The sequence below is a fragment of the Salmo salar genome, chromosome 20 (genome assembly GCF_965601325.2).
Source record: "Salmo salar chromosome 20, fSalSal1, whole genome shotgun sequence".
NCBI lineage: Eukaryota > Metazoa > Chordata > Actinopteri > Salmoniformes > Salmonidae > Salmo > Salmo salar.
This window is the reverse complement of record NC_138310.1, coordinates 29,984,696-30,009,024: the sequence shown is the minus strand read 5'-3', so window position 1 is coordinate 30,009,024 and position 24,329 is coordinate 29,984,696. Positions and strand designations below refer to the sequence as shown.

At 42.8% G+C, this 24,329-nt stretch overlaps 1 protein-coding gene across 3 annotated transcripts in view; it reads left to right on the top strand.

The window, feature by feature from the left end:
- The first annotated feature begins 4,217 nt into the window (after positions 1-4,217).
- Positions 4,218-24,329, top strand: part of LOC106580410 (ceramide transfer protein) — a 37,213-nt gene continuing 17,101 nt past the window's right edge. The window contains exons 1-5 of one of the 3 annotated variants that reach the window (XM_082966347.1): positions 4,218-4,413; positions 5,074-5,199; positions 6,098-6,232; positions 16,031-16,147; positions 18,702-18,809. In XM_082966347.1, coding sequence (XP_082822473.1) covers positions 5,107-5,199; positions 6,098-6,232; positions 16,031-16,147; positions 18,702-18,809 — 453 coding nt within the window. In that variant the 5' untranslated portion in view covers positions 4,218-4,413; positions 5,074-5,106. Of the gene's footprint in view, positions 4,414-4,579; positions 5,200-6,097; positions 6,233-16,030; positions 16,148-18,701; positions 18,810-24,329 lie in introns of those variants that run through there. The other 2 variants (XM_014161434.3, XM_082966348.1) reach the window with 2 other exon arrangements.

Sequence of the window (24,329 nt, the reverse complement as noted above, 5' to 3'; positions counted from 1 at the left end):
GAACGGAGTAGATAGAATGTAACAAATACATCAAATACATGGTTTCCAGGTGTTTGATGCCATTCCATTTGCTCCGTTCCGGCCATTCCATTTGAGCCTTTCTCCCTCAGCAGCCTCCTGTGCTGTATTCAATGGAGAGATGCTATGCTACTTGCCTCATGTCATGAATATGCATAGCCATCTCGAGATAACTCTGATATAAAGTGTTTTTTCTCAAAGTTGCAGGGATTTCATGTGTCCTACTTATATTGTACCTTTATATCAGTACACTCGTGACAAATTAAGCATTATGAAACTTATATTCAATCAAATAAACCTCACGTAGCAAATAGGCCATTCATTTTATGTTTTACCAAATTCAAAACTCATTGATCTACATACAAAAACTCCTTGCTTGGTGTGCAAAAAAAATTAAAATGCTGCAGGAGACAGTCTTCTGTTTCAGCTGTGATGAAGGACAGAGGAAAAGGAGGAAGAAGGTGTCGAAGAGAATGAGGAAAGCAGAGGTTGAGGTTGAATTTGATGAAGATGGCAATAGAAAGGGAGATGGGGAGGCGAAGAAGACTGGTGGCAAGTACAAGCAGAGTATGCCAGGTCAAGTGCTGGAGGTGAAATAGAAATGAGCGAGTTAAGTGGAGTGGAAGCTGTGGTGAAGAGCTCGGAGCCTGAGCCTTTCATCAATGGACATGATAAAGAACAATCTCATCCAGTGGGAGTGACATTTTTTGAGAAAGTGAATCCTAGCCTTTTGGCGGATCCATTTGTGGTTTCAGGGTGGGTGGGAAAGAAGTTGGGTGCAGCTGAGTCATTGAAGGTAACACGTGATTGTGGTATTTGTGTATGTTTCTTCTGCCCAGAGGGAGCGAGATCGGTGTATTGCTTTGCTCTTAGGAATAGGGCGCCATTGAAAGGAGTGATTACTGGGGTAGCGGTAAAGTGAAGGTGGACCAGCTGAAGGGGAAGATTCCACGTGTTTGTGATGCTCGTCGTTTGGTGCGATGCAGACTGAGTGGCATGACTGGTGAGAGTCATTGCCTGTTGTTTTGAGTTTTGATGTTGAGTCTTTGCCCGATAAAGGGATGTTAGAATATTTCAGTTATCCCGTACAAGGTTTTGTGCCGAACCCATTACGTTGTTACAGGTGTTCAGTTTATGGGCATGTGGCAGCAATGTGTAGGAGGGAGTGGCAGCAGTGTGTGAGAAGTGTGCAGAAGGGCATGAAACAAAAGGAATGTGCCGTATTGGGGAAATAAGCGTATGTGTTAATTGTAGAGGTGGCCATGGTGCTGGGGATCAGAAAGAAGTGTCCGGTGCGAGAGAGTCAGGTTGAGGTTACCAAGGTTAGAGTAGTGCAGAAGGTGTCATATGCTGACGCACTGAAAAAAGTAGAGGAAGATGGGTCAGGGTGAGGGATCCTGATAGGATTAACGTTCATAGCTATGGTTATTAACTGTACAGCAGAGATGGAACGTAGGTCAAAGAAATTAGATGTTGTGGTGGCAGGGCAGAGAAGTATTTGGGGATGCCAGATTTGACTTCAGAAGAGTTACAGGGTGTGTTGGGTGGTGGTGTCCTGTTGGCCTGGGGAAAAGAGCCAGATGGGGTAAAATAATGGAATAGGGCTCTCTATCCACCGGATGTGTACCAAGCTCACTAAAAGTGGCAGTAATAAAGCCTCTCCTGAAAAAGCCGAATCTTGATCCAGAAATTATAAAAAACTTTCGGCCTATATCGAATCTTCCATTCCTCTCAAAAATTTTAGAAAAAGCTGTTGCACAGCAACTCACTGCCTTCCTGAAGACAAACAATGTATACGAAACGCTTCAGTCTGGTTTTAGACCCCATCATAGCACTGAGACTGCACTTGTGAAGGTGGTAAATGACCTTTTAATGACGTCAGACCGAGGCTCTGCATCTGTCCTCGTGCTCCTAGATCTTAGTGCCGCTTTTGATACCATTGATCACCACATTCTTTTGGAGAGATTGGAAACCCAAATTGGTCTACATGGACAAGTTCTGGCCTGGTTTAGATCTTATCTGTCGGAAAGATATCAGTTTGTCTCTGTGAATGGTTTGTCCTCTGACAAATCAATTGTACATTTCGGTGTTCCTCAAGGTTCCGTTTTAGGACCACTATTGTTTTCACTATATATTTTACCTCTTGGGGATGTCATTCGAAAACATAATGTTAAATTTCACTGCTATGCGGACGACACACAGCTGTACATTTCAATGAAACATGGTGAAGCCCCAAAATTGCCCTCGCTAGAAGCCTGTGTTTCAGACATAAAGAAGTGGATGGCTGCAAACTTTCTACTTTTAAACTCGGACAAAACAGAGATGCTTGTTCTAGGTCCCAAGAAACAAAGAGATCATCTGTTGAATCTGACAATTAATCTGGATGGTTGTACAGTCGTCTCAAATAAAACTGTGAAGGACCTCGGCGTTACTCTGGACCCTGATCTCTCTTTTGAAGAACATATCAAGACTGTTTCAAGGACAGCTTTTTTCCATCTACGTAACATTGCAAAAATCAGAAATTTTCTGTCCAAAAAATGACGCAGAAAAATTAATCCATGCTTTTGTTACTTCTAGGCTGGACTACTGCAATGCTCTACTTTCCGGCTATCCGGATAAAGCACTAAATAAACTTCAGTTAGTGCTAAATACGGCTGCTAGAATCCTGACTAGAACCAAAAAATTTTATCATATTACTCCAGTGCTAGCCTCCCTACACTGGCTTCCTGTTAAGGCAAGGGCTGATTTCAAGGTTTTACTGCTAACCTACAAAGCATTACATGGGCTTGCTCCTACCTATCTTTCCGATTTGGTCCTGCCGTACATACCTACACGTACGCTACGGTCACAAGACGCAGGCCTCCTAATTGTCCCTAGAATTTCTAAGCAAACGGCTGGAGGTAGGGCTTTCTCCTATAGAGCTCCATTTTTATGGAATGGTCTGCCTACCAATGTGAGAGACGCAGACTCAGTCTCAACCTTTAAGTCTTTACTGAAGACTTATCTCTTCAGTAGGTCCTATGATTAAGTATAGTCTGGCCCAGGAGTGTGAAGGTGAACGGAAAGGCTGGAGCAACGAACCGCCCTTGCTGTCTCTGCCTTGCCGGTTCCCCTCTCTCCACTGGGATTCTCTGCCTCTAACCCTTTTACAGGGGCTGAGTCACTGGCTTACTGGTGTTCTTCCATGCCGTCCATGGGAGGGGTGCGTCACTTGAGTGGGTTGAGTCACTGACGTAGTCTTCCTGTCTGGGTTGGCGCCCCCCCTGGGTTGTGCCATGGCGGAGATCGTTGTGGGCTATACTCGGCCTTGTCTTAGGACGGTAAGTTGGTGGTTGGAGACATCCCTCTAGTGGTGTGGGGGCTGTGCTTTGGCAAAGTGGGTGGGGTTATATCCTGCCTGTTTGGCCCTGTCCGGGGGTATCATCGGATGGGGCCACAGTGTCTTCTGATCCCTCCTGTCTCAGCCTCCAGTATTTATGCTGCAGTAGTTTATGTGTCGGGGGGCTAGGGTCAGTCTGTTACATCTGGAGTATTTCTCTTGTCTTATCCGGTGTCCTGTGTGAATTTAAATATGCTCTCTCTAATTCTCTCTTTCTCTCTTTCTGTCTTTCTCTCGGAGGACCTGAGCCCTAGGACCATGCCTCAGGACTACCTGGTATGATGACTCCTTGCTGTCCCCAGTCCACCTGGCCGTGCTGCTGCTCCAGTTTCAACTGTTCTGCCTGCGGCTATGGAACCCTGACCTGTTCACCGGACGTGCTTGTTGCACCCTCGACAACTACTATGATTATTATTATTTGACCATGCTGGTCATTTATGAACATTTTAACATTTTAACATCTTGACCATGTTCTGTTATAATATCCACCCTGCACAGCCAGAAGAGGACTGGCCACCCCTCATAGCCTGGTTCCTCTCTAGGTTTCTTCCTAGGTTTTTGGCCTTTTCTAGGGAGTTTTTCCTAGGGAGTTTTTCCTAGCCACCGTGCTTCTTTCACATGCTTTGCTTGCTGTTTGGGGTTTTAGGCTGGGTTTCTGTACAGCACTTTGAGATATCAGCTGATGTACGAAGGGCTATATAAAAATACATTTGAAATTTGATTTGATTTGTGGGTTTTAATGAGTATAAGGTTAAGGTAGGGTAATTGTTGATCTAATTTTTTTCTCCATTTTGTTTTGGGGATCAAACTATAATGGATTTATACCCCGGTCAAGTTGGTGGTGGCAATGCATCATAACTTGGATGCCAACCGCTGTTAAACCTCACTGAAGAAGAAGATGCAGGAATGCCCAACATCCAGGAACGCCCCGAATTGCGGCCGCAAGTGCAACCTTCTCTACAGCGCTGATAAACAAAACCTTGACAATACATATCCATCTACATAAAGTTTAACAGGTAAGACTGTAAGAGTTTTGTTGATTTATTAATATGATCATTCTACGTAACGTGATATGAATCCATTAATTTATTCAAATAATGAAATATCACATCGTAGCAAGTGATTTTGATATAGAGATCATATATTTTGCGCAGTTTCTGCATAGTGGCGATGATACCGAACAACCACAGGCGGAGGCAAACAGGTTTGGGTCGTCCCGTTCATGACAGCGCACTACAGATTCGCTGGAGGCTAGCTATCGTACTGTTAGTTGTCGGAGTCTGAGGCCGTCTCTGAAAGGATTTGCCCTGTGTATTTGATCGTAGAGTATATGGCGCAGAAGGAAGGACTATTTTGACTGCTGCGATTTGACTGGATTGCTAGCCAGCTAACTAGCTTTAGCTAAATGCATTGCATTTGCTTCTAGCTAACTTTAGATAGCAAACGTTACGTCGTGTTGCTATCGAAACACATAGCCCGCAAGAAGTTGTGGATTTAACGCTACGTTAGTTAGCTAAGTATGCAATTATTGCATGCCAGAGACAATCAGGAGTGGTTTACTTAGTTATACTGTCTCATGTTTTGCTACAACGTTTGCCCTCTAACCGATTTGGCAACACTAGCTAGGCCAAGTCTTATCAATTTGTGTATTTTAATTTGCTCGTGGTAAACGCTAGCCTCTAGGTAACCACCAACAACTTGGTTGTTAAATGTCGGAGAAGAGTTCGAACTCGTCGGGCTCAGATGAAGATGTGGATCCCGAATCTGGGCAGCCTGTTGAACTCGGTGGCGTCCTAAGCAAGGTAAATCAAACAACAAACAATGTATATTTATTCAAATAGATAATTAGGACTTGATCCTCTAAAAAACACTATGATACAACTACAATAACTAAATACCTGCTGGCTTTTATTCAAAGTTTGATGTGCCCATTGTACACTTCCCTATGGTGTACAATGTTTGGGTCAGATTGACAATGTTTGCTCAATCTAAATTACTATTACTACTAACCACTAATAGGTACCACAAACAAACGGCCGCTGTTACTAATAACAAGCTGCCTGGGCCAAATTGCCATCAGGGATTGACATTAAAGTCTGAAAGGCACTTGCCCAGTATTTTTTGGGTTGCTCGAAGATTATGATCAGTTGACCAAAATGTAAATGAGCTATTTATACACAGACGTGCCATATTTTGCCTGCCTTTCATCTACACATGGGGATGAATTTTGCCTGCCTTTCATCTACACATGGGGATGAATTTTGCCTGCCTTTCATCTACACATGGGGATGAATTTTGCCTGCCTTTCATCTACACATGGGGATGAATTTTGCCTGCCTTTCATCTACACATGGGGAGGAATCAGAAAGATTCGTTTTGGAATTCTTTGCAGATTGGTTGTTATTTAATTTGATCACATGCCCAATGGGACAACCTCAAAGCAGGCTCAACTTGCTCCACTGCTCAGTTCTCTTGCCTCAAGCAGTAGGGTGACCCTTAATGTCAAACCCTGGTCATTAATGGCATCCTTTTGTGGGACATGCAACACCCACTTCTCTTTCAATTAATCAGGAAATGAATTGAACCAATCATTGTCATCTATAGTGATTGTGTGAAACTAAATGCATGACCCCTGTCCTACTGTAAGTACACCACTAGTAGTTGTAGGCTTGACTATCTGCTCTTATGTTTTGTTGATAGTGGACCAACTACATTCACGGATGGCAGGACCGGTGGGTAGTGTTGAAGAACAACACTCTGAGCTACTATAAGTCAGAGGATGAGCGGGAGTACGGCTGCAGGGGCTCTCTGTGTCTCAGCAAAGCTATCATCACTGTAAGTAAGAGGAAATGTTCATTTCCTCTCAGAAAGCAACATTATGGCACATTTTGCCAAAAAGGTTTGTTCAGACACTGAAATGGTTTAAGTGAAATGAACCGGTGACGAGGCTGTTAGTTCACAGTAGGGGATAGAGAACAGTATTTTATTAGACAAGGCCATACTGACACTACAAGGAGCACCAGTTGTAAGCACACATGCATTGTTCTTTATTAGGCATCTGAAATCCTGATTCTGTATTGTAATCTCTGGCCACATACTGTTATCCTTTGTGTGCCATGCTTCTGTTTGTAGCCAGTTGACACTTCATTCTCCTCAGGCAGGCCTCCTGTTGGTTAGATAAACTGAAATCCAACTCTCTGGTTAAACATTCTATTTTCTTTCTGAAATACGCTGGTTCAGTACAGAGTCCAAACAAATGTGTTACTGCTGTTTGTGCAATAGGATTAAATGACTGAAATCAGATTAAAACCATAATATGGGTTGTTGTAACTTCCCTTAGGTCCAATGCAGCTGTTTTTATCTCAATATTAAATATCATTTCTGGGTAACAACTAAGTAACAATTTAAATACCTTACTGTGATTGTTTTCAATTAAATGGTCAAAAAGAAACCAAAATAGCTTCTTAGCAAAGAGCAATTTCTCAAGCGAGAATTTTGCTAGTGCTCTCTGGGAGTGGTCTGAGTGGGGAGGGGAAAAGTACAAATCAGCTGTTATTGGCAGAGAGGTTTGGAACTCTTTCTCATTGGTCTATTAACTCATTTACCACCTGGTAATGTCACCAGGCAGGCCAAAAATCCATCTCACCAAAACAGGCTGAAATTTCAGGCAGTCTTTTCTAACACCTCTTACACTAAGGGAAGGGGAATAACTAGTCAGTTGTACAACTGAATGCATTCAACTGAAATGTCTCTGAATCAGAGCGGTGCGGGTGGCTGCCTTAATCAACATCCACGTCATTGGCTCCCAGGTAACAGTGGGTTAACTGCCTTGCACAGGGGCAGAATGACAGATTTCTACCTTGTCAGCTTGGGGATTAGATCCAGCAACCTTTCGGTTACTGGCCCAACGCTCCTACCCACCAGGCTACCTAAAGGACATTATCATCATTTACACAGTATTATTCCAACCTCATAGTATGGATATATACAGTACCTGTCAAAAGTTTAGACGCACCTACTCATTCAAGGGTTTTTCTTTATTTTTACTATTTTATACATTGTAGAATAATAAGGAAGACATCAACTATGAAATAACACATGGAGTCATGTACTAACCAGAAAAGTGTTAAACAAATCTAAATATATTTTATATTCTTCAAATTGCCACCTTTGCCTTGATGACAGCTTTGCACACTCTTGGCGTTCTCTCAACCAGCTTCATGAGGTAGTCACCAGGAATGCATTTCAATTAACATGTGTGCCTTGTTAATTTGTGGAATTTATTTTCTTACTGCGTTTGAGCCAATCAGTTGTGTTGTGACAAGGTAGGGGTGGTATACAGAAGATAGCCCTATTTGGTAAAAGACCAAGTCCATATTATGGCAAGAACAGCTCAAATAAGCAAAGAGAAACGACATGAAGGTCAGTCAATCCGGAAAATGTCAAGAATTTTGAAAGTTTCTTCAAGTGCAGTCGCAAAAACCATCAAGCACAATGGTGAAACTAGCTCTCATGAGGAGTGCCACAGGAAAGGAAGACCCAGAGTTACCTCTGCTGCAGAGGATTATATGAAGTTGTCAGCCTCAGATTGCAGCCCAAATAAATGCTTCAGAGTTCAAGTAACAGACACATCTCAACATTAACTGTTCAGAGGAGACTGTGTGAATCAGGCCTTCATGGTCAAATTGCTGCAAAGAAACCACTACTAAAGGACACCAATAAGAAGAGACTTGCTTGGGCCAAGAAACACAAGCAATGGACATTAGACCGGTGGAAATCTGTCCTTTGGTCTGATGAGTCCAAATTTTTGGTTCCAACTGCTGTGTCTTTGTGAAACGCAGAGAAGGTGAACTGAGGATCTCTGCATGTGAGGTTCCCACTGTGAAGAATGGAGGTGTTATGGTGTGGGGATGCTTTGCTGGTGACGCTGTCTGGGATTTATTTAGAATTCAAGGCACACTTAACCAGCATGGCTACCACAGTATTCTGCAGCGCTACGCCATCCCATCTGGTTTGCACTTAGTGTGACTGTCATTTGTTTTTCAACAGGACAATGACCAAGAAGGAGAGTGATGGTGCTACATTATGACCTACCCTCTACAATCACCTGACCTCAACCTAATTGAGATGGTTTGGGATGAGTTGGACCGCAGAGTGAAGGAAAAGCAGCCAAGAAGTGCTCAGCATATGTGGGAACTCCTTCAAGACTTTTGGAAAAGCATTCCTCATGAAGCTGGTTGAGTGAATGCCAAGAGTGTGCAAAGCTGTCATCAAGGCAGAGGGTGACTACTTTGAAGAATCTAAAATATATTTTGATCTAACACTTTTTTGGTTACTACCTGATTCCATATTTCATAGTTTTGATGTCTTCACTATTATTCTGCAATGTAGAAAATAGTAAAAATAAAAGAAAAACCCTTATAGGTGTGTCCAAATGTTTAACTGGTACTGTATAACACAGGATTTTTTTTTTTTTTACTCTATTGGGCATTTAGGTGAAAGGTGTCATTGTGCTTCTAAGAGAGCATTAGTTCCTTTTTTCTATGTAAATGCAACGGACTACAAGGTTTTAACTACTAGCACCACACCTACACAGTCAGTGGGACTCAGTCTGTTTATAATGAAGGCAAAAACAAGACTCAGACACAACCCAACCTTTCTGCCATCTTTCCAAATATCCCTGAGCTGTCTGTCGACAGACTCTTCTATCTGCGTTGTGTGAGGTCTTAGGAATGCAGAAACTAGCCATTGGCAGTGTTTGGAAAGCTACTCTGAAAATAGTTTACCAAGCTACCAGTCACTTAACACTGGAAGAAGTTAAGCTACACTAAAGCTACCCTTACGAGTAATATAAACTCAGCAAAAAAAGAAACGTCCCTTTTTCAGGACCCTGTCTTTCAAAGATAATTCGTAAAAATCCAAATAACTTCACAGATCTTCATTGTAAAGGGTTTAAACGCTGTTTCCCATGCTTGTTCAATGAACCATAAACAATTAATGAACATGCACCTGTGGAACGGTCATTAAGACACTAACAGCTTACAGATGTTAGGCAATTAAGGTCACAGTTATGAAAACTCGGGACACTAAAGAGGCCTTTCTACTGACTCTGAAAAACACCAAAAGAAAGATGCCCAGGGTCCCTGCTCATCTGCGTGAACGTGCCTTAGGCATGCTGCAAGGAGGCATGAGGACTGCAGATGTGGCCAGGGCAATAAATAGCAATATCTGTACTGTGAGACGCCTAAGACAGCACTACTGGGAGACAGGGTGGACAGCTGATCATCCTCGCAGTGGCAGACCACGTGTAACAACACCTGCACAGGATTGGTACATCTGAACATCACACCTGCGGGACAGATGCAGGATGACAACAACTGCCTGAGTTACACCAGGAACGCACAATCCCTCCATCAGTGTTCAGACTGTCTGCAATAGGCTGAGAGAGGCTGGACTGAGGGCTTGTAGGCCTGTTGTAAGGCAGGTCCTCACCAGACATCACTGGCATCGCCTATGGGAACAAACCCACCGTCGCTGGACCAGACAGGACTGGCAAAAAGTGCTCTTCACTGACGAGTCATGGTTTTGTCTCACCAGTGGTGATTATTGTGTTTATTGTTGAAGGAATGAGCGTTACACCGAGGCCTGTACTCTGGAGCGGGATCGATTTGGAGGTGGAGGGTCTGTCATGGTCTGGGGTGGTGTGTCACAGCATCATCGGACTGAGCTTGTTGTTATTGCAGGCAATCTCAACGCTGTGCGTTACAGGGAAGACATCCTTCTCCCTCATGTGCTACCCTTCCTGCAGGCTCATCCTGACATGACCCTCCAGCATGACAATGCCACCAGCCATACTGCTCGTTCTGTGTGTGATTTCCTGCAGGACAGGAATATCCGTGTTCTGCCATGGCCAGGGAAGAGCCCGGATCTCAATCCCATTGAGCACGTCTGGGACCTGTTGGATCGCAGGGTGAGGGCTAGAGCCATTCCCCCCCCATAAATGTCCAGGAACTTGCAGGTGCCTTGGTGGAAGAGTGGGGTAACATCTCACAGCAAGAACTGGCAAATCTGGTGTAGTCCATGAGGAGGGGATGCACTGCCATACTTAATGCAGCTGGTGGCCAGACCAGATACTAACGGTTACTTTTGATTTTGCCCCCCCCCCCCCCCCTTTGTTCAGGGACACATTATTCCATTTCTGTTAGTCACATGTCTGTGGAACTTGTTCAGTTTATGTCTGTTGTTGAATCTTGTTCTGTTCATACAAATATTTACATATGTTAAGTTTGATGAAAATAAACGCAGTTGACAGTGAGAGGATGTTTATTTCTTTGCTGAGTTTAGTTTACATAAAGTAACTTTGGGAAAGTAGTTCACTACATCATGATTATTTATCACGAAATTGCTAGATCTAAATCTGAAATATCATAGTCCTCAAATTGCAAGAACAGATCACTCTGGAGTTAAGTGTTAACAGAAAGTTTGTGTTTAATAGGCTAAATTAAAACAATGTTTCAAGTGAGAATTAGGAAGGTCTGATGCCAAAAAATGAAATTCTTTCCTACTTTACTCAGATTTTATTTTTGCCAAAAAAGTAATGTAGGTCCAGTAGTTAGCTACATGGTAAATAGTAATTAACTACAAAAAACACTACCAAGATCTGAACTTAGTTCAACTAGCACCAAGCTACTGCAAAATGTAGTTAAATTATTAGTTGAACTACATGTAGTTCACTACTCTCCAACACTGGCCATCGGTTAATATCTTGCTAAATAGAGGCCAGCTTCACTGTTAGGATGTACACCATAGACTCGGTACAGTACGCTCACCTCACGCCCACTGTAGATACAGTACTTATGCAGAAAATGCAAGTCAGTTCCGCCTCAGGCTATGGCTCAACCTCATGCTGTGTCACAACACCGCAGGCTACTGTTTACCCATTGCTCTCAGAAGTATCTGCTGCATTTCTTCAGTATTCTGTGCTTCTTCCAAGAGGGATGGAAATCATACACTGCTCTTTTCATGCAATATGTGTGTGTTTGTCAGAGATGTATTAGGTTTTGTATTCTCTGTTACGTTCATATTCGCGTACAAGGTAAAATATCTTCACATTAGAGTTGATAATGATGCTACTAACTACTAGTGATGCACCGATATGACATTTTTGGCCGATACCGATATCTTCCTTGCCCAAAAAAAATACTGATAACCGATATTTAACATTTTAGCTGCCTTTTAATCATTCTAGTACAGTTAAATAGTTAACACACACACATGGATGCAGCGGTCTAAGGCACTGCATCTCGGTGCAAGAGGTGTCACTACAGTCCCTGGTTCGAATCCAGGCTGTATCACATCTGGCCGTGATTGGGAGTCTCATAGGGCGGCGCACAATTGGCCCAGCATCGTCCGGGCCGTCATTGTAATTAAGAATTTGTTCTTAATTGACTTGACTAGATAAATAAAGGTTACACACACACCACACTTATCGAAAAGTTATTTTGTTGGCATTTACGCACGTCCCCATTACCAGTAAAACATAATCAAAACCTATTTCTTTCACTTACTTGCTGTGCTGTTTTGTTATTCAGTCATTTCATTCTCAACCAGGATTTCTATGGAACGCCGTTTGGGTTTTTGCGTGTCAAAAAAGATACTTGAAGTGTCAAATAACGCGACATAATCTGTTTCAGTAGCTATAATTAGCTAGCTAACTATATAGCTAGGTGTCATCTAAAATAACCCTAATTTATGATCAGACCCATCTGTGAAGCTAGCCACAATAAGGATTAGCCACAATAGTGGACTTTGCGTTTAGCCTTTAAAATAAAAGTATTGCATAATTCAACTATTTGTTCATTTGCATCAGTGAATGACACACTTTTATTTTGAAGGCAAACCGTAAATTCCACTAGTGCCTAATCCTTATTGTGGCTAGCTTCACAACACACAACCCGGTCCGGTCGAACCTCACTAGCCAGATGAAGCTAGCTGGCTGCTTATAACATTAGCTTTGGGCAACAGGGTTAAGTAGCTGGTTAGCTATTTATTTTCATGAACTGAAGTTAAATTTCAATAGGCGAACAACAAGTGGCAACCTAGCTAATACTTACTCACAAGGATTCCTAAATCATTGCTAAGAATAATGAAAATGACTGCAGTTTCTACTGGTCATTGTTTTCAGGCTGGTTGTATTGGTGCTAGCTAGGTACCAAGCTAAAGCTAGCTACCCCAGAAGTTGCGGTCGAACAAATGCTTTATTACCAACGCAGTATTGTATACTCATCGTACGTCGCCGGTGTTTGCTTGTATGCAGACTTTTTTGTACAGCTTTGACAGTGCTATTGTATCTTTTTTGACACGCAAAGACCCAACCGGCGTTCCATAGTATGCATGTCGTGAAGCTAATAGCAGTGACACTATTACTGTGTAACTCCGGTAGGGCAACATCTGAAAAATAGCGCACTTGGTAGTGTGTACTGGTGCTCGACCAGTCGGCGAAAGCCAACATCACCCACAACAGAGAACGGTTGATTGTCAAGGGCAATGAATTCCATTATCTTGGCTTTAATGGATTTCGCCTTTGAGTTGTCTCGCTGAAATGTTATTACTCTTTCAAATGACTGCTCGACTTGTTGGCTGCTCGATCCACACAGCAGACATTGTGTGGGGTAGGTTAGGATTTTACGTGGCGTCATTACGTCATGTACCTACGTTTATATAGGTATGCATGGTAGCTTTGACATCGGTTTTTAACATCGGCGTTAAACTAGACATCGGGCCGATACCAATGTTGGCATTTTTAGCTAATATCGTCCGATTCCGATATGCTTACCAATATATTGTGCATCCCTACTAACTACTATAGATAATGTCAACAATACATTTTTATTTCGTTTTTAACAACCAAGGATACAAGTGAAGCAACTGCAGCATCCCAAGAATACAAGCGAAGCAACTGCAGCATTGGCAGCTACAGTGTTCTCAATCAGATCTCTCCACACACATGGATAGGGATAGATTGCAGCACACTGTGCTCCTGGAGAAGGAGCGACAATAAAGCCAGGCTTTATGGTCCGTGTCTGATACAGCCTTGTGCCAGTGGACTTAATGGTTCTTCTGAGTCACACAGACAGCAGAGAGGTTCTTAAGGACATGCTTGATAGGAGTAGGGTGAAGTTACCCTTAGAAACTGATCTAAGGTCAGATTTATTTTTCTCTACAATGGATAGTGTTTCGGGGAGGGGTAATCTGGTTACAGATCTCTGTTCAATGACAACTTCTACCCAGTACTGGTTGGTACAGGAGGAGGTTAAAGAGAAACCAGCAGCCCTCCCTCATCACTACATCAGAAGTTGAAACTAACTTATGACATGGAACACATGGGGATTGTTTTAGCTTTATAATTTAACAAGCTCAATAAAATGTTGTGTGAAATTTTGCAGGCATTACATGTATGTTCCAGATAGTGTGGGGGCTGTGCAGTTTCTTGTCAAAGGTTACAGGAAATAAAATGAGGAGCTTTATTAATAGATAAGGCCCTATAAAATTTGCGATGCAGGGAATGTGGACGGAATCCACACATTAAAACATAATTTAACAATATTTAATCATGTCTTGAACTTAGTAGGAAATCAATTAATTTGCCAAAGGTTATGATGTCATGAACAAAATGCGTAGCCTAAGTGATTTGTATTTTCCTTAAACTTTCTGAAGAGGCAACTGCGTGTGAATCCCCATGTCTGTGCACGTTTGTCTACCACTTTGTGTAGCCGTTAGCGAGGATGCTAATGACAACTGCCTTCTGGTAGATGGAAAGGGTTTCATAAAAACCTTCTCAATTAAATGTTAACTACAAAGTAGTCTATGCCTACCTGCAGAATGAGATCATGATTATTTGCATCAATCCAGTAGTGATTTGTTTAGCAAACTCAGCAATCACGTGTGCTACAGAAACACTGCTAGCCAAGCAAGTGTCTAGCTGGTGCATACTTGAATGAAAGGTTATCTACACCCAAAAATGAACATTTCTTAGGTTTTCCCCAGATCTCAAAAGTGGTCTCAAATTGTTGTTTTTCTATTAAAAATGTGTGATTTTTGAGAGTGGGGGAAAAAGCTGAAACCTGGGAATACTAAATGGAGAAACTGAATTTTGAGAAAATAAAACATTGTATAGGGCCCTATAAAATGTAGTCAACTGGGGCAACATCAGCTGGCATCAACGGGCCATTTCTACTGGAAGAGGCGCTCGAAGTTAGAATGTGGAGAAAAAGGCCTTGCTGTCTTTAAGGAACAGATTCCAAACCCAGGTTATTGGTGGAGCCAATAACCTGAAAGGTCACTGGTTCAAATCCCCGAGCTGCCAAGGTGGACAACCCTGTCTTTCTGCCCTTGAAGGCAGTTAACCCCCAACAACTGTTCCCCAGGCACCGTTGACGTGGACGTCAATTTAAGGCAGCCCCTGCACCTCTCTGATTCAGAGGGGTTGGGTTAAATGCGGAAGACACATTTCAGTTGAATGCATTCAGTTGCGCAGCTGACTAGGTTTTCCCTTTCATTAACTTTGATCATTTATACTTTAATAACAACAACAACAAATCTAGAAATGTATGTCCATGAGTTTCTAGTGGATAGACCATATGGACCAAAAGAAAATACCCACATTTATCTCTTCCAACTATTGATTATTTCTTCACAACTGCCACCAGTTTGGAACCAATGATTTACATATTAACATAGTAAAATAAATATGTGTAAAAAAAGTAAAGGCTATTTCACGCTGAAACTCATGTTAAACACCAATGGTATTGTTAGTAGTTGATGTTATTCTTTAACACAGACCCCAGTGCAAATCAGGGGGAGGAAAATGGGTTTATTCAAAGAGGATAAATCATAGTTGTTATGCTGAGAGGTAGATGGTCATTCTCCCCTGTCCTCAGTGATGCTTTTCTGTGGTTCTCTCCCAGTTCTCCACAGAACAAAGGGACAGCATGTCATTTTATAACCCAGCCCTAGCCAATTAGAATTCCTTGCAATAAAACTGGGCCAAATAACAAGTATCCTATTTCAGGCTCACTGTATAGACAAATCCCTCCCATACCCATTGCTCATTAATCCCCTATTACAGAAAAACTACTATTGCCATTGATTGATTGTTAGTACTCTATTAACCTCTCGTCCTCTGCGTTGTGTATTTATCTTCGAAATATTCTTACAGTATTCACTAAGTTGGTTGATATTAAGATAATGTTTTAGAGGGCCAGAGATACACCTGCGATGATGATAATCTGAATTTCCCAAAAGGCCACTAGATGTCATATGATACATTTCTGGTAGTTTCCTGGTAAACTTAAAAAGTTTCAAGTAATATACTCTTTGCACCTCTAGTCAGAACCACATTCCTCCTACAACCAACATGTTGATGCGAATAAGCCCTTCATAATGATATAGCCTAGTGTTGGGTGTTTGGGCCTCGTTGAGTTGATTCTGAAAGAGGGATCTATTGACCACTCATGTTTGTTTTTAAAGCGGTAGACGCACTGCTTTTCCCAAAGTACTTTCTGCTGTAGAGATTGACGTCTCCTGTATAGGCCTAGTCACTCGTGTCTCCACTCACTCTCTCTCTCCCTGCAGCCCCACGAATTTGATGAGTGTCGTTTTGACATTAGTGTGAACGACAGTGTGTGGTACCTACGGGCAGAGGACCCAGAGCACCGGCACCAATGGATCGATTCCATCCAACTACACAAGGTAAGACTGAAGGATCTCTTTCTCTCTTGTACACAGAAGTGACATACCAGAGATATTCCCCTTGGCATGTGCAATTTACATTTATTCTCCAATACTTTAAGATCTACACATAAGTGCACCAGCCTAGTGGTTGGTTTGGAATAGAACGAGAGGTAGAGGTAGCCTAGACTAGAGGTTAGAGAGGCAGCCAGTAGCCAGAAAGGTTCTAGTCCCGGGCCAAGAAATACAAACAAGTGAGAGATGGTGGCAACCGGAAGCATGGTGATTTCAGATCCCATATTTACAGTATGCTACCATTCCCAGGAATTGACATGTTGCAACATGACTGCTCCTGAGTGGAACTGGTCGACTGGTTGGTTGAAAGTGGGACGAACAGGAAAAACTTGGTGTGTGTGTTAGGGCCAGGATGATACCACAGATAGAACAATGAGGAGTTATATCACCAGATGTATAAATGTGAAGCATCCGCTTGGCGTTTCCTTCCACTCACTACCAAATATGGTAGTGAGAGGAAGCCCAGTGGCCAGCAGGTTGTTGAATGGTGTGTGTGTGTGTGTTGCTCAGAGGCAGTACATTCATTGTCGTCAGTTCTATAAAACAGTGCCAATTTTCACTGTCACTAAATATGTCTATTTTATAGTTATAAGGCAGGTGAAATGTAATGGCTGTGAGTCCCTAAACTGATTATTACTATATTTAGATATTTAAACTTAGCATACTTCATGCCCTATTCACCCACTTTTCTTGAATAGGAACTCCATCATATTTGTACTAAATTTGAGTCATTTAGCAGACACTCTTATCCTGAGCAACTTCCATTCATCTAAAGATAGCTAGCTGAAACAACCACATCATAGTTGAACTAAGTCATTTTCCCCTCAGAGGTTATCAGCAAAGTCGGTGCTAGTAGGAAAAGACGAGTGCACGTTTTTTGGGGGGGATACGACTGATGTCTCATTTTAAGATACTCTTAGAAGAGGTAGGGTACTAATAAGTACTTGAGCTTGTCGTCAAAAGTGAGTACGTCTTAGCAATAAATAACTATTTGTACCAGAAAGGTGAGTTATACACTGAGTATACCAAACATTAGGAACACCTGAGTTGCACCAGCCTTTTTGCCCTCAGAACAGCCTCAATTTGTCTGGCATTGACTGTACAAGGTGTGAAGCGTTCCACAGGGATGCTGGCCCATGTTGACACAGATGCTTCCCACAGTTGTGTAAAGTTGGCTGGATGTCCTTTAGTTGGTGGACCATTCTTGATACACACGGGAAACTGTTGAGCGTGAAAAACCACAGCAGCGTTGCAGTTCTTGACACAAACTGGTGCGCCTGGCACCTGCTACCGTACCCTGTTCAAAGGCATTTAAATATTTTGTCTTGGTCATTCACCCTCTGAATGGCACCCATCTACACTGATTTTAAGTGACCTGAAAAAAGGATCATAGCTTTCACCTGGCTAGTTTGTCATGGAAATGTTCTAAATGTTTTGTATACTCAGTGTATTTATGGCACTGTGCAGCATTACTAGTTACTGTTTATGACAATCTGACACCTTTGCCTATTTGTATTTGCTGTAGGCCATTTCAATAAATAAGAAAGCAATGGAAGAATGTAGGCTAGACACAGCGGACAATTCCACCAAAGCAGCTCAATGTCCTGTCAGGAAATATACTCTCTCTCTGTCTGTGTATAGCATTCACGTGGAGCTTGTTGTTTTTGTCTGCCAATCAGAGCTGACAGAGCGACACTACAGTCCACAAGAAGCAACATGTGTAGCATTTGAAGTGAGAGCTATCGCAAGATCAGATTACACTGGCTGAAGCACGAGAGGCACGTCTCTGGTCCCTCTCCCTTGCATCCTGTGGGCACCACACATACACACACACACACACACAAGCCTGTTACATACTGAAGCTGCCTCCACCAGACAGGAATATTAGAAAATATTTTCCTCTACATAGTCTCTGTCCAGGCTTTCAACAACATTAACTTTGATTGTGATTATAGCCCAACGGTGGTTGTAGCTGAGGTTTTATTGTACATTTTGTGAAAAAGTGGTTGGCCAATAGGGGTCGATACCATCGTGTATATAATCATGATAGGACAAATCTCCATACCCTAGCTTACAATGCACCGTACCAAGCCTCCAAACCTATTGGGTCACAAGCTGGCGTAGTCAGTGTTCCTGTTCCCCCTTCAATAGATCCCAATGGACTAAAGGCAATCCTTGTGCTTTCCTGTAGTAGACCTGTTTCTCAGGGTTTGATTCTGTATTTCACTGGCCGGGGGAATAATGTATTTCTTACTCTGGAGACTGGTCGAACACCGTGTTCCCCAACTTCAGTCGTCGAGTACACCCCAACAGCACACACTTTCTGTTGTAGCCCAGGAACGAACACATCTAATTCAACCTGTCAAGGGCTTGATGATTAGTTAAAAAGTAGAATCAGGTGTGCTTTTCCGGGGCCACAACAAAAATATGTACTGTTGGGGGTGCGTGAAGACCGGAGCTGAGAACACTGGTCTAACGTATTCTCCCCCCACCCCTCCAGGCGGAGTCGGGGTATGGTTCAGAGTCCAGTCTGAGGCGTCATGGCTCCATGCTGTCTCTCACCTCTGCTGCCAGCGGCTTCTCTGCCACTTCCACTTCCTCCTTCAAGGTAAACCACCACAACACTCACAACAAATGTCCAGGGAAATTCCATGGGAATGTCAACCTGCGCATGCCTAAATAGTTAGTAATTTCCAAATTTAACCACATTTATAATTATCCTTAAGGTCTACATGTTGGAGTTCAGGCTTTATTTGTAGGAAATTGAATGAATTATGTCCATTTCAGAGTAGCAGGCCAAGTCTCGAAGGCTTTTCAGTCAATCATATTTCATGGCTTGTTGAAAGAGCTCAGTGCTTGTTTCTCCACTCACAGCTGTTCCCCAGTGTTGGTTATGAAGATGTGATGTTAATGAAGCAGTATAGACCAAATTGAAGTGTTGTGAGTTTTGTTTGCGTGTTCCACAGTCTTGTAAAGATAGGGGTGTTGGCTGGGACAGGCTGTCACATCCATAATGTTTTTTTAGTAAAAGTTTTTCTAAAACATGCACATTACATCGGTCACAGCCTGTAAAGCTAACTTTTATCAAGGTTTTATATGGTCTATAAATACTTTCTATCTCTTCATTGCCCGCATCCTTTTTCAGTGTTATGATATCCGTAGCATCTATTTGAGTCATTTAGCAGACGCTCTTATCCAGAGTGACATCACATCCACCGGTTGTGGATGTGATGGATATTGATGTATCATATCTTAGCTTGTGCATTCAGCACATTTTGTGTGGTTGTTCTGAGATGTATTCTTCAGACTTTAAAGATGCAATTATTAATGTCTTGAAAATGATATGTTCCGTCTAGCTAATATTATCTTGGAAAATATGAGCTGAAATGCATTTCTCATACATGGCAGTAATGTTTTAAAGGATAGAAAGATGAGAAGAGTGCTTATCAACAATCTGAATAGTCCTGGAGTGTCCTTTTCAAATGAAAGCACCCCAAAATACACCAACTTAATCCAGTGTCCAGAAAAGTGGATTGACAGTATAGGCACATGTACAGTGCATTTGGAAAGTATTCAGATCCCTTGACATTTTCCACATTTTGTTACATTACAGCCTTATTGTAAAATTTATTAAATTGTTTTTTTCCCCTAATCAGTCCCTCAAGGATTTTGCGGGAAAAAAGTGATTTCTACAGCCAAAAATGGTTGATTTTGCTGCAGCTATTCTGAAATTCTGCGATACATTTTATAATTCAGTCATGATCTGCCGCTGCTGTGGGAACTGTTCTGATATTCTCTTATGCTTTGCTGATTCCAAGTGACTGTCGACTTTCTCTAGTTTCCAAAAACATTTCGAAATTGTTTCGCACGGTCGTTAGCTGTTATTTTCATTGGCAAATGAGAGATTTTTGGATTGGGCCATTTTTCACGGTAAAAGTGTGAGAATTGGTCAAAATTGCGAGCTCTCGCCAAATATGCGCTGATTGGTTGATTTTGCGATCGCGGAATCCTGGAGGGACTGCCTAAGCAATCTACACACAAATACCCCATAATGACATAGCGAAAAACAGTTTTTTTTAAATCAAATTTTAAATAAAAACAGGTACTCATTTACATACGTATTCAGACCCAGGTGCATCCTGTTTCCATTGATCATCTTTGAGCTTTTTCTACAACTTGGAGTCCACCTGTGGTAAATTCAATTAATTGGACATGATTTTGGAAAGGCACACACATGTCTGTATAAGGTCCCACAATTGACATGTCAGAACAAAAACCAAGCCATGAGGTCTAAGGAATTGTTCGTAGAGCTTCGAGACAGGATTGTGTCGAGGCACAGATCTGAGGAAGGGTACCAAAATATTGAAGGTCCCCAAATACAGTGGCCTCCATTATTCTTAAATGGAAGAAATTTGGAACCACCAAGACTCTTCCTAGAGCTGGCCGCCCGGCCAAACTGAGCAAGTGGGGGAGAAGGGCCTCGGTCAGGGAGGTGACCAAGAACCCACCCGATGGTCACTCTGACAGAGCTTCAGACTTCTTCTGTGGAGATGGGAGAATGTTCCAGAAAGACAACCATCTCTGCAGCACTCCACCAATCAGGCCTTTATGGTAGAGTGGCCAGACAGAAGCCACTCCTCAGTAAAAGGCACATGACCGCCTGCTTGGAGTTTGTCAAAAGTTACCTAAGGACACATAGACAATGAGATTCTCTCTTCTGATGAAAATAAGATTGAACTCTTTGGCCTGAATGCCAAGTGTCACGTCTGGAGGAAACCTGGCACCATCCCTATGGTGACGCATGGTGGTAGGAGAATCATGCTGTGAGGATGTTTTTCAGGGGCGGAGACTAGTCAGGATCGAGGGAAAGATGAACGGAGAAAATTACAGAGATCCTTGATGAGAACCTGCTACAGAGCGCTCAGGACATCAGACTGGGGCAAAGGTTCACCTTCCAACAGGACCACGACCCTAAGCACACAGCCAAAACATCGCAGGATTGGCTTCGGCACAAGTCTCTGAATGTCCTTGAGTGGCCCAGCCAGAGCCCGGACTTGAACCCAATCGAATCAAATCAAATGTATTTATATAGCCCTTCGTACATCAGCTGATATCTCAAAGTGCTGTACAGAAACCCAGCCTAAAACCCCAAACAGCAAGCAATGCATGTGAAAGAAGCACAGTGGCTAGGAAAAACTCCCTAGGAAAAACTCCCTAGAAAAGCCAAAAACCTAGGAAGAAACCTAGAGGAACCAGGCTATGAGGGGTGGCCAGTCCTCTTCTGGCTGTGCCGGGTGAATATTATAACAGAACATGGTCAAGATGTTAAAATGTTCATAAATTACCAGCATGGTCAAATAATAATAATCATAGTAGTTGTCGAGGGTGCAACAAGCACGTCCGGTGAACAGGTCAGGGTTCCAAAGCCGCAGGCAGAACAGTTGAAACTGGAGCAGCAGCACGGCCAGGTGGACTGGGGACAGCAAGGAGTCATCATGCCAGGTAGTCCTGAGGCATGGTCCTAGGGCTCAGGTCCTCCGAGAGAGAGAAAGAAAGAAAGAAAGAGAGAGAGAATTAGAGAGAGCATATTTAAATTCACACAGGACACCGGATAAGACAAGAGAAATACTCCAGATGTAACAGACTGACCCTAGCCCCCCGACACATAAACTACTGCAGCATAAATACTGGAGGCTGAGACAGGAGGGATCAGAAGACACTGTGGCCCCATCCGATGATACCCCCGGACAGGGCCAAACAGGCAGGATATAACCCCACCCACTTTGCCAAAGCACAGCCCCGACACCACTAGAGGGATGTCTCCAACCACCAACTTACCGTCCTAAGACAAGGCCGAGTATAGCCCACAAAGATCTCCGCCACGGCACAACCCAAGGGGGGGGGGGGGGCGCCAACCCAGACAGGAAGACCATGTCAGTGACTCAACCCACTCAAGTGACGCACCCCTCCCATGGACGGCATGGAAGAACACCAGTAAGCCAGTGACTCAGCCCCTGTAAAAGGGTTAGAGGCAGAGAATCCCAGTGGAGAGAGGGGAACCGGCAAGGCAGAGACAGCAAGGGCGGTTCGTTGCTCCAGCCTTTCCGTTTACCCTAACACTCCTGGGCCAGACTATACTTAATCATAGGACCTACTGAAGAGATAAGTCTTCAGTAAAGACTTAAAGGTTGAGACTGAGTCTGCGTCTCTCACATGGGTAGGCAGACCATTCCATAAAAATGGAGCTCTATAGGAGAAAGCCCTACCTCCAGCCGTTTGCTTAGAAATTCTAGGGACAATTAGGAGGCCTGCGTCTTGTGACCGTAGCGTACGTGTAGGTATGTACGGCAGGACCAAATCGGAAAGATGAGTAGGAGCAAGCCCATGTAATGCTTTGTAGGTTAGCAGTAAAACCTTGAAATCAGCCCTTGCCTTAACAGGAAGCCAGTGTAGGGAGGCTAGCACTGGAGTAATATGATCAAATTTTTTGGTTCTAGTCAGGATTCTAGCAGCCGTATTTAGCACTAACTGAAGTTTGTTTAGTGCTTTATCCGGGTAGCCGGAAAGTAGAGCATTGCAGTAGTCCAGCCTAGAAGTAACAAAAGCATGGATTAATTTTTCTGCATCATTTTTGGACAGAAAGTTTCTGATTTGTGCAATGTTACGTAGATGGAAAAAAGCTGTCCTTGAAACAGTCTTGATATGTTCTTCAAAAGAGAGATCAGGGTCCAGAGTAACGCCGAGGTCCTTCACAGTTTTATTTGAGACGACTGTACAACCATCCAGATTAATTGTCAGATTCAACAGAAGATCTCTTTGTTTCTTGGGACCTAGAACAAGCATCTCTGTTTTGTCCGAGTTTAAAAGTAGAAAGTTTGCAGCCATCCACTTTTTTATGTCTGAAACGCAGGCTTCTAGCGAGGGCAATTTTGGGGCTTCACCATGTTTCATTGAAATGTACAGCTGTGTGTCGTCCACATAGCAGTGAAATTTAACATTATGTTTTCGAATGACATCCCCAAGAGGTAGAATATATAGTGAAAACAATAGTGGTCCTAAAACGGCACCATGAGGAACACCGAAATTTACAATTGATTTGTCAGAGGACAAACCATTCACAGAGACAAACTGATATCTTTCCGACAGATAAGATCTAAACCAGGCCAGAACTTGTCCATGTAGACCAATTTGGGTTTCCAATCTCTCCAAAAGAATGTGGTGATCGATGGTATCAAAAGCAGCACTAAGATCTAGGAGCACGGGGACAGATGCAGAGCCTCGGTCTGACGTCCTTAAAAGGTCATTTACCACCTTCACAAGTGCAGTCTCAGTGCTATGATGGGGTCTAAAACCAGACTGAAGCGTTTCGTATACATTGTTTGTCTTCAGGAAGGCAGTGAGTTGCTGCGCAACAGCTTTTTCTAAAATTTTTGAGAGGAATGGAAGATTCGATATAGGCCGATTAGTTTTTTTATAATTTCTGGATCAAGATTCGGCTTTTTCAAGAGAGGCTTTATTACTGCCACTTTTAGTGAGCTTGGTACACATCCGGTGGATAGAGAGCCGTTTATTATGTTCAACATAGGAGGGCCAAGCACAGGAAGCAGCTCTTTCAGTAGTTTAGTTGGAATAGGGTCCAGTATGCAGCTTGAGGGTTTAGAGGCCATGATTATTTTCATCATTGTGTCAAGAGATATAGTACTAAAACACTTTAGTATCTCCCTTGATCCTAGGTCCTGGCAGAGTTGTGCAGACTCAGGACAATGGAGCTTTGGAGGAATACGCAGATTTAAAGAGGAGTCTGTAATTTGCTTTCTAATGATCATGATCTTTTCCTCAAAGAAGTTCATAAATGTATTACTGCTGAAGTGAAAGCCATACTCCATTTGCGAATGCTACTTTTTAGTTAGCTTTGCGACAGTATCAAAAATAAATTTCGGATTGTTCTTATTTTCCTCAATTAAGTTGGAAAAATAGGATGATCGCGCAGCAGTGAGGGCTCTTCGATACTGCACGGTACTGTCTTTCCAAGCTAGTCGTAAGACTTCCAGTTTGGTGTGGCGCCATTTCCGTTCCAATTTTCTGGAAGCTTGCTTCAGAGCTCGTGTATTTTCTGTATACCAGGGAG